The 13,737-nt window shown below is 34.7% G+C and overlaps 2 protein-coding genes across 2 annotated transcripts; one reads left to right on the forward strand and one right to left on the reverse strand.

Annotated features, from left to right (window-relative positions):
• Positions 1-464: 464 nt before the first annotated feature.
• Positions 465-1,462, forward strand: LOC123653686. The gene is made up of 2 exons (XM_045589680.1): positions 465-1,092; positions 1,181-1,462. The coding sequence occupies exons 1-2, from the start codon at positions 465-467 to the stop codon at positions 1,441-1,443; spliced, it is 891 nt and encodes a 296-aa protein (XP_045445636.1). The 3' UTR covers positions 1,444-1,462.
• A 3,806-nt stretch (positions 1,463-5,268) lies between these two features.
• Positions 5,269-12,307, reverse strand: LOC123653692. Its single transcript, XM_045589684.1, has 2 exons — positions 12,291-12,307; positions 5,269-7,012 (listed from the first exon to the last, which is right to left on the reverse strand). The coding sequence occupies exons 1-2, from the start codon at positions 12,305-12,307 to the stop codon at positions 5,269-5,271; spliced, it is 1,761 nt and encodes a 586-aa protein (XP_045445640.1).
• Positions 12,308-13,737: the final 1,430 nt, after the last annotated feature.

Genomic DNA, 13,737 nt, shown 5'->3' on the forward strand with positions numbered 1-13,737 from the left:
AGAAAACTGTTTTGAACAGTCAAAGTCGTGAGCTTGTAATTCGCTTACGTGAATATTTTGAGCGAGAAAACCAAAATGGTGGACCGCTATTACCCATGGCAAAAGTTTGTGACAGAGTTGCAGATGCTCTTGGCATTGGACTTGCGACAGTAATTCGCATCAGTAAAGAAAAATATGGCGAAACTTCAACCGCAGTATTGATTGAAGACGAGGAAAAAAAGCTTTCAACGCCAAATAAAAAAAGAAGAAAGGCTGCTCCTGTCACAAAAATTGACGACTTTGACGCCGTTGCGATTCGCAATCATGTATATGGTTATTATACACGGGGCGAATTACCTACATTAAAAAAACTGGCGGTGTCCCTAAAAGACGCAGACTTGTTTAAAGGAAGCTTGCCGTCACTATCGAAAATTTTGAAAAATATTGGATTTTCCTATAAAAAAAGTGACAAAAGAAAAATTATAATGGAACGAACCGACGTTGCTCTTGCTCGAGTGAATTTTCTCCGGAAAGTCAAAAAAATTACAAATTGGGACAAAGTTGTCTTTCTAGACGAGACATGGCTAAACGCCAATCATACCGTATCCAAAGCTTGGACCGATGGTACGACACAATCGACCACCAAAGTACCTGAAGGCAAAGGTCAAAGACTAATAATAACTCATGCTGGGACGTCATCTGGTTTTGTGCCTAATTGCCTATTGGCATTCAAATCTACGAAGACCAATGAATACCATGAAGAAATGAATTTTGAAAAATTTAAAGAGTGGTTTTTAAAATTATTAGATAATTTGAAGGAGCCACATTATATAATTATGGATAACGCCCCATATCACTCGGTCCAAAAGCACAAACCACCAACTTCGGCAAACAGGAAGTTAGAAATAATTGCATGGCTTCAAGAAAAAGGAATAGAGGCCAATGAAACAATGCTTAAAAACGAATTATTGAGACTCGTTGGTCTGCACAAACCCAGCACACCAACGTATGTCTTAGATGACATAGCCCAAGAAAAGGGTCATAACGTCATAAGACTGCCTCCATATCACTGCCAGTATAATCCGATCGAGCTTATCTGGGCCCAAGTAAAAGGTTTGTTTGCTCGGATTTCAGTTAGACATGTTCTATATGTATTAACTCCTGTATAATTTATGATATTAAAATATGTTTTTCTTTTAAGGTTACGCTGCTAGATCTAACACAACACCACCTTTTACGGCAAATAAAATGCTGCAGTTACTAAACACTGCGGTTGAAAATGTATCTGCAGAAGATTGGAAAAAGGTAGTTACCAAATGCAGAAAATTAATGGAAGAAGATTGGGAGCGGGACGTTCGATTTGATAATATTTGCGACCAAGAGTTCATTATAAATTTAAAAGATTGCTCTAGCGATTTTGAAAGTGATTCGGAAATTGATTTGGGGTGTACTCCTTTGGAATAAATAAATGTATGTTTTAAAATATTTGTTTCATTTTATTAAGTACCCATTATAATTATGGCATCGATAAGTAAGAAACGCCGAAAATTAATATCGATATTTTTTTCTGTATCATACAACCCTAGGAATGTCAGTTTAACAAATGTCGCAGAGATCAAGCTATGTTTTATAAGGTATAATTGACGATTTTATATTCCGAATGCAGTCCTTACAAGTCTGTTATGTATGTGTACCAGTAGCCGTCGTAAATAATAATGGCGATAAGTGTGCATTCATCGATTTTTACCGGTTTCAGATAAACTTAATAACAGCACGTTTATATGCACATAGGTATGAATGATGTAATTAAAATTGCATAGACAGCGATGTTTAAGTTTAACGTTATTTAAGTTACTATATCATACGCTTTTTCTTTATTACTTTTAAAATTCTTTATTGACTAGGTATTATTATTAACTGCCGATTTTTTAAAACGTAGAAATGATATACTTAAAGCTGATTTCCTACAATATATCTTGTAGAATAAAATTAACAGTACTTACTACTGAATGAATAATTGTGTTTGCTCGCAAACGAAAAAAAACCAACTTCAATTACATCGACGAGTAATACAACGTAGATCGACGAAAAAATAGTCAAGTAACAACAACGCATTATCAAAGATTACTCAAAAAGTAGTTATCAGATCTCGATGAAATTTAAATGTGACCACGTGATAAACATCGGCTTTCGATTAAATTAAAAATTATTAAAATCGGTACACCTAATAAAAAGGTATTGCGGATTTTCAAGAAGTTCCCTCGATTTCTCTGGGATCCCATCATCAGATCCTGGTTTCGTTATCATGGTACTAAACTAGGGATATCTTCTTTGCAACAAAAAAAGAATTATCAAAATCGGTACACCTAGTAAAAAGTTATTGCGGATTTTCAAGAGTTTCCCTCGATTTCTCTAAGATCCCATCATCATATCCTGGTTTCCTTATCATGGTACTAAACTTGGGATATCTCCTTTCTAACAAAAAAAAATATCAAAATCGGTACATCCAGTAGAAAGTTATGAGGTATAATACAACGTAGGTCGACGAAAAAAGCGTCAAGTAAAAACGCATTATTAGATATAGCTCGAAAAGTAGTTGTTAGATCTCAAATAAATTTAAATGGGACCAATTGGCACACACCACCTCTCGATTAAAAGAAAATTTGTCGAAATCGCTCCACCCAGTCAAAAGTTCTGATGTAACATACATTAAAAAAAAATACAGTCGAATTGAGAACCTCCTCCTTTTTTGGAAGTCGGTTAAAAAAGAGGTTGTTCTGCAGAATTGTTCCGGAATTCACGATCGACATGCAAATATTAACAGTGAATTAGCATGGAAAGCAGGAAATACGTTGTCGCTAAGACCGGAGTCACGAATAGATAAACACAATCGCGATCTATCTTCAAAAGAGGACTTATTGCTCTTGACAAGAACGGTACGAGATTTACTGCCGCGACCGAGAATTATGATGGTTTCTGATCGATACCAACAATACGAGATAAACAGAACTTTTTATAAAATAACCCTGGCACAAAATAAAAATAAAAAAAGCTGTATACGCGTTTCAAACATAGATATTATTGTATACAAACACGATTTTTTTTTGTTGCATCAATATCAAGTTGTAACCTGAGAACGACTCGACTGTCCCTCGGTGGTCCAGCTGACCATAATACCAACACATAAAAAATGAAAGAAGAGAAAATAAAACTTACGTAATAAATACAAGACGACGCGTTGGCGCAGCGGTCACAGTACTGTTTGTTGCGCTGGCGGTCGCGGGTTCGATCCCCGCTCACGACAGATATTTGTATTGGCCATATTAATGTTTGTCGTGGTCTGGGCGTCTGTGCATGTGTATTGTGTGTTTCCGGACCCCCAACACTGGAGAAAATCCTACTTGGGGCCGTTGAGTGTGAAGCTTTTATTTATTATTATTATTATTAAAAGTAGTCAGTATTAAATAGTAAGTTAGATAAAATTACTACATTTTTTAATATTGATAATTTTTATGCTGATAAAAAATTTAGTGACGTTGCATCTATACGAAGCCGTAGCTGGTTTCGTGCATAATTTAGTATGGTCATTGGCGAGCCATGCTTATCGTGATCATCAGTCACGAGGGCACAACAGGTAAAATCATTTGAAATATATGAATCAATAATATAGAAGCTACAAATATTTTCATTGTAAAAAAAAAAAAAAATATTTTACGAAAATATTAAAATAAATAAGTTACTGTACTTATTATAGGTAAAATTACTAAAAACTTAATATGTTAAACGAGACGATATATCTCATACAGTGTCCATTAATGGTTGAATGGAACATACAATTAATTTTATAACTTTTATTCGAATAGATATCGATGTCAGTGGAGCGAACCGAAGCAGATGTTTTATTTGCATTTTACAACCGACACGCAGAAAATTGGCGTAATAGCTATCACCGTTTAATAGGTGTCGACTATCGTAACATGCAAATTGAACACAAATACTTATTTACTGCTATTGATTGTTGTTGTTTTATCGACACCGACTATAGATTATGAGAATGTATTTAACATCGTAATTCATTTTAGTAGTACGATACATATGTTAAATTTAACCGAAAACTGTTTTAATATGGTTATTCTGAATTAAAGCTAAAAAAAACTTTTGTTCAATAGTAAATAGAAATCTATTTATATGTTTTTTAGTTATCAAGGTTGTAATCACACCAAATTTAATGTGTACAAAAGCGAAGCCAATGCGTACGACAGCGAAGACGTTGGAGACAATTGATTCCACCGTGACATTGACCTGCCTAATTAGAAGCCACATTCATTTGACAATTTCATCACGCCTCATCAATCAAAAAAAAAAACCCAGTGCGTACAATACTACGATCCATCAAAAGTAAAGGTTTTAAAGACATTACCACAATGTTTACAGCTAATTTCAATCAAACTGCTAATAGTTAATTAGTTACATACCTACTTCAAAAATTAAAAATCTGAACAAATCACGTAATAAAATAATGCTCATTCGATTCAACACGTCATATTTTTGATTAAATATTATTAACATGTATGAGCATCGATCGATTCGTGTATCAAATAAAGGTAAAAATCAATAACGTCACCATAAAATAACAATAACGTAACCATCAAAATAGATATCAAACAACACGCAAAAAGAATGCGACACAAAACGCGACAACGAAGCGACGCGTTGACAATCAACTGACATTGACACGTTTAATTACGAGTTTGACCACCGCGCTCGACTCATTCAAATGTCTATTAAAGATCTTTGTCGTTCGCTTGTTTGATATTCGTTACTTACCTCTAATAATTTTAAATTGATCTACTGTAATTAATGCTAAATGTGAAAGTGAAGTGAAATGTGATTGTTAGTGTACTGTCACATGAAACGGATAAATACTCGTACTAGTTCTATTAAGACTAAAAAGTGCTTGTTAAAGGTTTATTAATGATAGAAACCTACCAAAATTCCAGATGTGTTTCACCTACATTATCCAGTGTCCTTCGTTGCATTAAATTTGTAATCCACCAAGGTCTCTTCCTTCTTTTATTTTTGAGTTTTTGCGACAAAATAATTGTGTTTGCTCGAGTTAAATAACGGCGAACGAATTTCTTTTAAAAAAAATATTTATTTATTAATTACAAGATGTTTATAGTTACAAATGTTCTACAAGACTAATCTTAAAATAATAATTAATTAAAACATTACATTTAAAACTTATGAACTAAATGCAATTTTGAATTGTCCCACGGAAACGCTTGGTCAGCAGCCATTGTTATAACTTGAGCCGGTGGCGTCGATGGGTCGCGTAACTCCTCCCTCCTTAAGCTGGAAGCGCATTTTGCAGCTTCCTGTAGCGTCCTCGCTGCAACTGTTCTGTCTGACTGCAGGTTCCGCCGTCTTGTATGTTTTACTTCGGCTTTGCCTCCATAGATATACTTTCCAGCATATAATCCCAGCGCAGATGATGTATATTCCGATGGTGGGCCAACTCGGGGTAGCCATCATAACTTGCCAATTAATGCCATCTTCGTTTGGGATGTCTTCTGCACGTTCCATCAACTCATGGATACTGTCCAGTGAGATGTCTTCGAGCTGAAGGTTATAATGTATCTTTTCCTCTGGTGTGATTGGAGTACTCGGTAATGGAATGATTTCATCTATTGTTATTGTGTCAGAATTTGTTCTCAATATTTTATTTGATATTTCCAATTGACAGTCACTTGTGATGCTGACTATTTGAATACCGGATATCCTTTTGTATGTTGTTTTTGAACCACAATGAATTCTTAAAATTTCATCGTGTTGCAGAATTATTAGCCATTTGTTTTCTTCTATTTTCTGTATTTTCTGTTGCTTGAGATTCATTTTCGCTCTTGTACAGTTTGCTTTTTGATGTTTGATGAGTGATATAACGCAGTCTTCAGATTTATCTACGGGTTGAGTGTTCAGTGTCGCGCAGAGATGGGTGTCTTGCGTGATCTTCTTGCAGCTGTCCTCCAGGTAAGAGTACTCCTCGCTACCCAGTACTAGGTATTTGGATTTGGGAATAATAGTTAAATTTTGCTTATCTGGGATGGAATAGATATGGAGAAGGTCAAAAACGTTTGGATCAACGGAGGGTATTTCCAGGATAAATGTTAATGCGTGCTCTGTGCTATAAGCTTTTACACTAATTGACTTTTCTATACTATGTATATTTTTGATGCTTATGCTATCTACTGCTTTAAATCTATTTGACTTTTGCATGTTCTGAATCTCAGTTATTAAATTATGTGGAGCTATTATACTTGGGTGCATTATACCTATCTGAGCAAAAGTCATTGCATCTTCTAGAACTAAGAGCTTATTTAATAGGAACTCTAAACTAAAATTTATTTGAATGTATAAATCTAAAAAGTTCATATGATTAATTACTAAATTATTACTAATAGTGGCATTTTTCAACAGGTTTACTAATTTTTCCTCATTTTCTTTAATAATTTGTATTTGTTTGCTAAATTCTTTAATTGTATTTTCCGCTAAAAATAAAGATTGTTTCTGAGAATTTTGAATTTTATAAATTGAATTTCGTAAGTTTGATATTTCATTTTCAAATTTAATCGCATCTTCGTAGTCTAAATTTCCTGTAATTGCTTTAACCACAGATCCTAACCCATTTATTATACCACGCCTAACTCTAGTTGAATGCGGTGCTATAAACATAATTTTCTTATTTATTAAACTTAAACTAGCTTCTATCTGGTTCTTATATGTTTGATAACGTATATCCTTACTACCTAATAACGACCTATCCTCTGCTTCTTTCGTGCTAACATATAGTGCTAGAATTTTTATAGTAACCTCATGAAGGTAGGTGATATTATAGACACAAGCCAGACTAAAAGTATCAATCTGTTTGAGAACTAGTCCTTGTTTAAGTAATAATATTCCATTTTCATTATTTACGGGATTAAGGGTCAAGTTGGCTGTTGCGAAGAGCACCCAGGCTCCTGCGATGAAGGTCCTGTAACAAGATGTGGTCTTCGTAAAAGCTTAAAATGTACTCTAATAGATTTTGAATTGGGGTGGTTACCTATTATTTCAGCAACATTATTGGGGTGAAGGTGAATTATTTTATATGGACCTTTGAAGACTGGTTTGGTTTTGTCATTGCGCGCAGTTTTGGCTACCTGTTTGTAAACTATTTCTCCTACCTTAAATGTGATCTCCTTGGCGGCCTGGTTACGTTTTTCTATTACCTGCTCTTTATTTTTAGACATGTGAGCTGCTAAACATTCTTGTACTGCTTCTGCGTTTCTGCGGTGCTTGATGACATAGTCCTGGTAAAACTCTTTAGGATAGAATAATTCCAAAGGATTTCGAGAAGCTGTGTGACCAAATAACAGTTCTCGTGGTGTATAACCCGTTACAGAGTGAATTGAGTTATTATAGGCAATTATAGCGTAATTCATTATTAAATTAATTGGGTCTTCTTTATTTGTCATTCTTTGTATTCTGATAATCTCACCTATGGTTGAATGGAATCGTTCTATGGGGGAGTTGGAATTCGGGTTGTATGGTGTTGTAAAGTGAATGTTAATGTCGTGAGATGCACATATTTCCTTAATAACTTCGTTATCGAATTTACTATCTGAATCGGTTGTTATTTTCAATGGTAAGCCTATGACAGAGAAAACTTGTATCAATGCTTCAGCGATATGTACACTACTTGCAGCGTTCAGGGGCATAGCTTGTGCAAATTTTGAAAAATTATCTATTATTGTTAGAAAAGTTGCACCTCCTGTAGAATAGAGGTCCATAAACAGATGTTCAAGAGGTTTTGTTGGTGTCTGGGTCAAGGTCAAAGGGGGTCTGAGTGGATTTCTCTCGTACTTAGATTTTAAGCAAACATCACATTGATTAATAAATTTTTGAATCGAAAGCAACATATTAGACCAATGATAGTTTCTACGGAGTTGCTTAAATGTTTCTTGAATACCGCGATGCGTTGTTTTGCCTTCGTGGTATTTCTTTATTAATTCCTGTTGTTCTGTCTTATTTTCGACTAAGGTCACACGCGAGCTACACCTAATTAATTTTGGTCCTCTGTCATTAAAAATAGTAGTGTAAACCCTTGCAAAGGCTGAATATAAACTTTCGTCGTAAAAATAGCAGTGAAAGATACGATCTGCTATAGTATGTTCTTTCAGAAATCTAATAATTTCAGACTCAGTGTTGTTTATGGGGATAAATACGTCTTTGATAACAATTCTAGAGTTTGTCGACCTATTTTCTACTCTATATTCTGAACCGGGTGTAGACCTTATATGAAACTGTTTAAGTTGTCTGTCAATGGCATCTGATAAAATTGGTATACCTCTATTTTCGTTGTCGGGTTGGGTATGATTAGTGGAGATCAGCTGGTCTTGGTCAACACTCATTTGTTCATTGTGAGTTTGTATGTCATTTTCTCTTTGATTTTGTACGTGAACGTTGTCAGTATTGTCAGTCGCATTGTCAATGTCAGTGTTTCGTGACTCATTTGCATTGTCAGTGTTTGTGTTTTGCGCTTCAGTCGTATTGTCAATGTCAGTGTTTTGCGCTTCCCTACGTACATTATCAAAAATGCGATTGATTATTTCATCGTCATCGTTGTCGTCAAGATTTACGGCTAATGAATCAACACTCTTATGAAAAATTTTAACTCTAGATAATGCATCTGCATTCGTGTTTTGACTACCCTTTTTATATACTACTTTGTAATCATACTCTGCAAGCTTAAGTCTCCAACGAGTTAATTTTGAATTTGGATCTTTCAAGGACATTAACCATGACAAAGGTCTATGGTCAGTGTAGATGGTAAACTTCCTACCATATAAATACGGCCTGAAGTATTTAATGGCCCAGATTATAGCTAACAATTCTTTCTCTATGGTTGAATAACGATTTTCTGTATCTGATAGTGTCCTAGATGCGTAAGCAACAGGTTTATCAGATCCTACGTTTCCCTGCGATAAGACTGCTCCTATGGCTATATCAGAGGCATCAGTTGTCAAAATAAATGGTTTGTCAAAGTCTGGGTATTGTAAGATGGGAGAGTTTGTTAAAATTTGCTTACATTTGTCTACCGCGTCTATAAATTCTGGTGTATGTATTACTTTAGCGTTTTTCTTTAAACATGCTGTTAATGGTTTGGTTAATTTCGCGAAGTCCTTAATGAACTTACGATAGTAACCTACTAGACCTAGGAAAGACTTAATATCCTTTTGATTACATGGTATAGGGAAATTTAATACGGCTTTGATTTTATCTTTGTTAGGCTTAAGTCCCTGGTCCGTGAGTTCATGTCCTAAAAAATTAACTTGTTTTTGTAGAAATTCGGATTTATCTAATTGAATCTTCAAATTGTGGACTTTGAAACGATCAAAAACTTGTTTTAATTTAACTATATGGTCTTGTAATGACGTCGACACTATGATTACGTCATCTAAATAGGTAAAAACGTTATCTAAGCCTCTTAAAATGTGATCCATAAGACGCTGAAAAGTGCTAGGGGCATTTTTCAAGCCAAAGGGCATTCGTAAAAATTCATAATGTCCTCTTTCTGTTGTAAAGGCAGTCTTTTCAATATCGTTAGGATGCATCTCAATTTGATGGTAGCCACTCGCGAGGTCAAGGGTAGTAAAATATTGTGCTCGTCCTACTCTGTCTAATATGTCGTTTATGTTGGGAAGGGGGTATTTGTCCTCTACAATCCTGTCATTTAGTCGTCTATAGTCAATAACAAGTCTCCACTTAACCTTTCCAGAGGCGTCTGGTTTTTTAGGGACTATGTGTACTGGGCAAGACCATGGGGATATGCTTTCTCTAATGATTCCTTGTTTTAAAAGGTTGTCGACTTGGTTCTGAATTTCTTTACGCTGTTGAGGGGCCTGTCTGTAACTTCTAACGAAAATAGGAGTCTGGTCAGTCAGTCTTAGTTCGTGTTTTACGGTATGGGTGAAGGACAGTGGAATTTTGTCTGAATGAAAAATTTCTCTATAATTATAACAAAGTCTAATTATTTCTCGCTTTTCCTCGTCATTCATATGCTCAGTACGTATTTTATTTAGGTTTTGTTTTAATTCATGGTCAAAATTTTCTTGAATATTTAAATTATTCAGACTAGAGACGCTTTCCAAGTTATTTAATACATATTCAGGTACAGGTTCAAGAGCTACCTGGGTATTATTGGTGACAATTTTCTTTTCATTGCTAAAATTAATTATGGATGTCTTAAAAATGCCATTTTTAACTGTAACTAGGGCTGTTGGCGATTTAAGATCTTTATCCCAGTAGAACTCATCACAAATATATTGACCATCAGTATAGTTTGTTTTGACAATAATTAATTTTTCACATTTAGGTTCAACTTTAACTTTCTTAACTGGATAATCTGTATATATAGGTATTTCACAAGTAGGAGATATCAATAATTTATTATTTAAGTCAATTGTACAGCCTAATTCTTTCAACAAATCTATTCCTATTATTCCTATATACTTCGGATCAACATCAAACACTAAAAACTTATGAGACTTATCGGTATTAAATTGAGGGGGTAAAGGTAAATATGCAACATAGTCATGTTTAGTAGTAGCGTGTGCAGTTTTCACTAAAAACGGTTCATATTGTATGCAATGTTCAAAACTAGTTCCTATTAATGCTTTAGGTGATATCATGCAGTTAGTTGCTCCTGTGTCTAATAAGAATTTACCCTTAAACTCTGGAAGGTCAATGTATGGTAGATGGGACTTACCTTGTCTTTTTATTTCAACAGTGTTTAACTGTGATCGTCGTTTACCTTGTCCTCGGGAAAATCCTGGTGGTTTGTCTGATCTGAGGACGTATCTGCGTAATCTTGGTCAGAAAATTGTGTGGTAAAGTACTCACCTTGTTCGCAATATGGGTCGTCGTTATCTTGGTCGAAGTCTGGCTCGTTACTTGTGTAGAAAAATTCTTCCTGACCCAACTGAGGTCTAGGTGGTTTATTTACTGACCTCATTGTAACATCTGAGATATTTTGTGGCTGGTTAACTTGTTGATGTGGCATATTCTGCTGCTGTCTGAAGTTTCCAGAGTTCCTAAAGTTTCCAGAATTCCTAAAATTACCAGAACTTTGGGGTGTAAAATTACCTGCAGCTTGCTTGTTTTTCCACGGTGACGCAGGCTGTACCCACTGTGGTCTTTGTTGTGGTCCAACATTATCGAAGAACCTATGTTTGGGTATATTACTAAACCTAAACGGCAGGCTAGTTTGACTTATAGGCATATTAGGTCTAGGCATCTCTTTTGGTTTGGCTTGTATGGGAGGTGAATGAAAACTATTAAATTTATTATGCGCTAATCGTGCCTCCTCTTGTCTAGCTGTTATTATCGCTACCTCCAGGGTCGTAGGTTGTGAAATACGCACCCCGATCGAGACATGAAATTCAAGGTTATTGATGTATTGGTCGATTACCATATTTTCGTAATACGATTTATCACTGTGCCTACCTACCGAGTTTAACGTATCTAATATATCTCTAAGACGTTTGCCGAAAGCCTCCGCGTCTTCATTTTTATTACGACGGACACGCGTTAGCTCCTGCATTACTTGAATCTCATTACGCGGCTCTCCTAACCTACGTATTAATGCTGCTTTAATGCTATCCCACGTATCGAGTGACTCTTCGTAGGCCACGGCATCTATCGCGGTTCCGCTTAGCCTACTTTTAATGAGAGAGATAAGTGGCGGACTTACTCTAGCAGGTGCATCGAGCATACACAGTATATTCTCTACCTCTCTTATATAATAATTAAGTATTTTTGGATTACCATCATACCTGGGCATAACATCCCTTACAAATTTAAAATTATGTATGTCTGAACTATTCATATTGAATAGTAAAAAGAAATCGAGTAAAATTAGTAAACTACTTGTTTACGATTAGCGATAGCGTTGGCGTTACGCTAACTATAACTACGTATAGCACAAAATATTCTATTATTAAATTTATTATCTAATGCGATTCTAGCATAAAGACAAAAATTATTTAAGTCTGACACAAATTATATTATTATTAAATTAATTGTCTAATGCGATTTTAGCATAAGAACAAAAAATATTTAAGTATTACACAAAATATATTATTATTAAACTAATTGTCTAATCGCGATTATAGCACAAAGACAATCACATATAACACAATACTCGTATGCATAAATATAATATAACGACATGAGATATAGCACAGGATACTGGGTAAACGATTCGTACTTACCCAAGGATTCTCTGCATCTCTTGCCGGGCCTTGTAGAACAGCAGGACTCCCAATTCGCCAGGACTCCCGCAGGATATCGCCGTTCGTAGGTTCTTCTATAGCGGATCGCGAAAATAACGATAGATATCGTTCACTCTATTCGGAGAGTTTTATTCGAAGTTCGAGTGTCGCGATCCTACCGACTGCGCCAGTTAAATAACGGCGAACGAATTTCTTTTAAAAAAAATATTTATTTATTAATTACAAGATGTTTATAGTTACAAATGTTCTACAAGACTAATCTTAAAATAATAATTAATTAAAACATTACATTTAAAACTTATGAACTAAATGCAATTTTGAATTGTCCCACGGAAACGCTTGGTCAGCAGCCATTGTTATAACTTGAGCCGGTGGCGTCGATGGGTCGCGTAACTCTCGCAAACGAAAAAAAAACCGACTTCAATTACATCGACAAGTAATACAACGTAGATCGATGAAAAAATAGTCAAGCAACTACGCGTTATTAAAGATTACTCAAAAAGTAGTTATCAAATCTCAATAAAATTTATATGTGACTACATGATAAACATCAGCTTTCGATTAAATTAATAATTATCAAAATCGGTACACCCAGTAAAAAGTAATTACGGATTTTCGAGAGTTTCCCTCGATTCCTCTGGGATCCCATCATCAGATCCTAGTTTCCTTATCACGGTACCAAACTAGGGATATCCCCTTTCTAACAAAAAAAGAATTATCAAAATCGGTACATCCAGTAGAAAGTTATGCGGTATAATACAACGTAGGTCGACGAAAAAAGCGTCAAGTAAAAACACATCATTAGATATAACTCGAAAAGTAGTTGTTAGATCTCAAATAAATTTAAATGGGACCAATTGGCACACACCACCTTTCGATTAAAACAATATTTGTCGAAATCGGTCCACACGGGCAAAAGTTCTGATGTAACATACATAAAAAAAAAAAAAAAAAAAAAAAAAAAAAAAAAAAAATACAGTCGCATTGAGAACTTCCTCCTTTTTTGGAAGTCGGTTAATAATAAATGCTGCATTTGCAATAATAATTATGATATCGCTGTCAGAGTCAAAAATTAGCGAAGCACTACCAATACCAACCACAGAATTGACACAAATGAGCAAAGAATATTCGTTCAGATGATCTAGCTTTCGTTTAAACTAAACACTAAAATATCACGAAAGAATGTTCTTGTTCTAGCTCTTTGTTCGTTTGGTCTAAACCCACCTTTACAGCAACATTCTGCCTTGTAGGATTAATTAACTTTATTGTTGCAAAAATTTTGAATTTGCATTTATATATTATTTTATATTTATATTTTCAATAATTATTATACTTATGCATCATAAAAAAAAACTATTATATCATAATATAAAAAACTATAGAATTAAACTTCACTTAATTTTTGTTAAACAAAAATAAAATAATT

Source organism: Melitaea cinxia, chromosome 5 (assembly GCF_905220565.1).
Source record: "Melitaea cinxia chromosome 5, ilMelCinx1.1, whole genome shotgun sequence".
Taxonomy (NCBI): Eukaryota; Metazoa; Arthropoda; class Insecta; order Lepidoptera; family Nymphalidae; genus Melitaea; species Melitaea cinxia.

Excerpts from the sequence above, each read along its gene's own strand:
- LOC123653686 (XM_045589680.1), top strand. The coding sequence starts at position 465 with ATGGAACGAACCGACGTTGCTCTTGCTCGAGTGAATTTTCTCCGGAAA. Across the intron at positions 1,093-1,180 it reads TATCTGGGCCCAAGTAAAAG|GTTACGCTGCTAGATCTAAC; the intron begins GTTTGTTTGCTC and ends TTTTCTTTTAAG.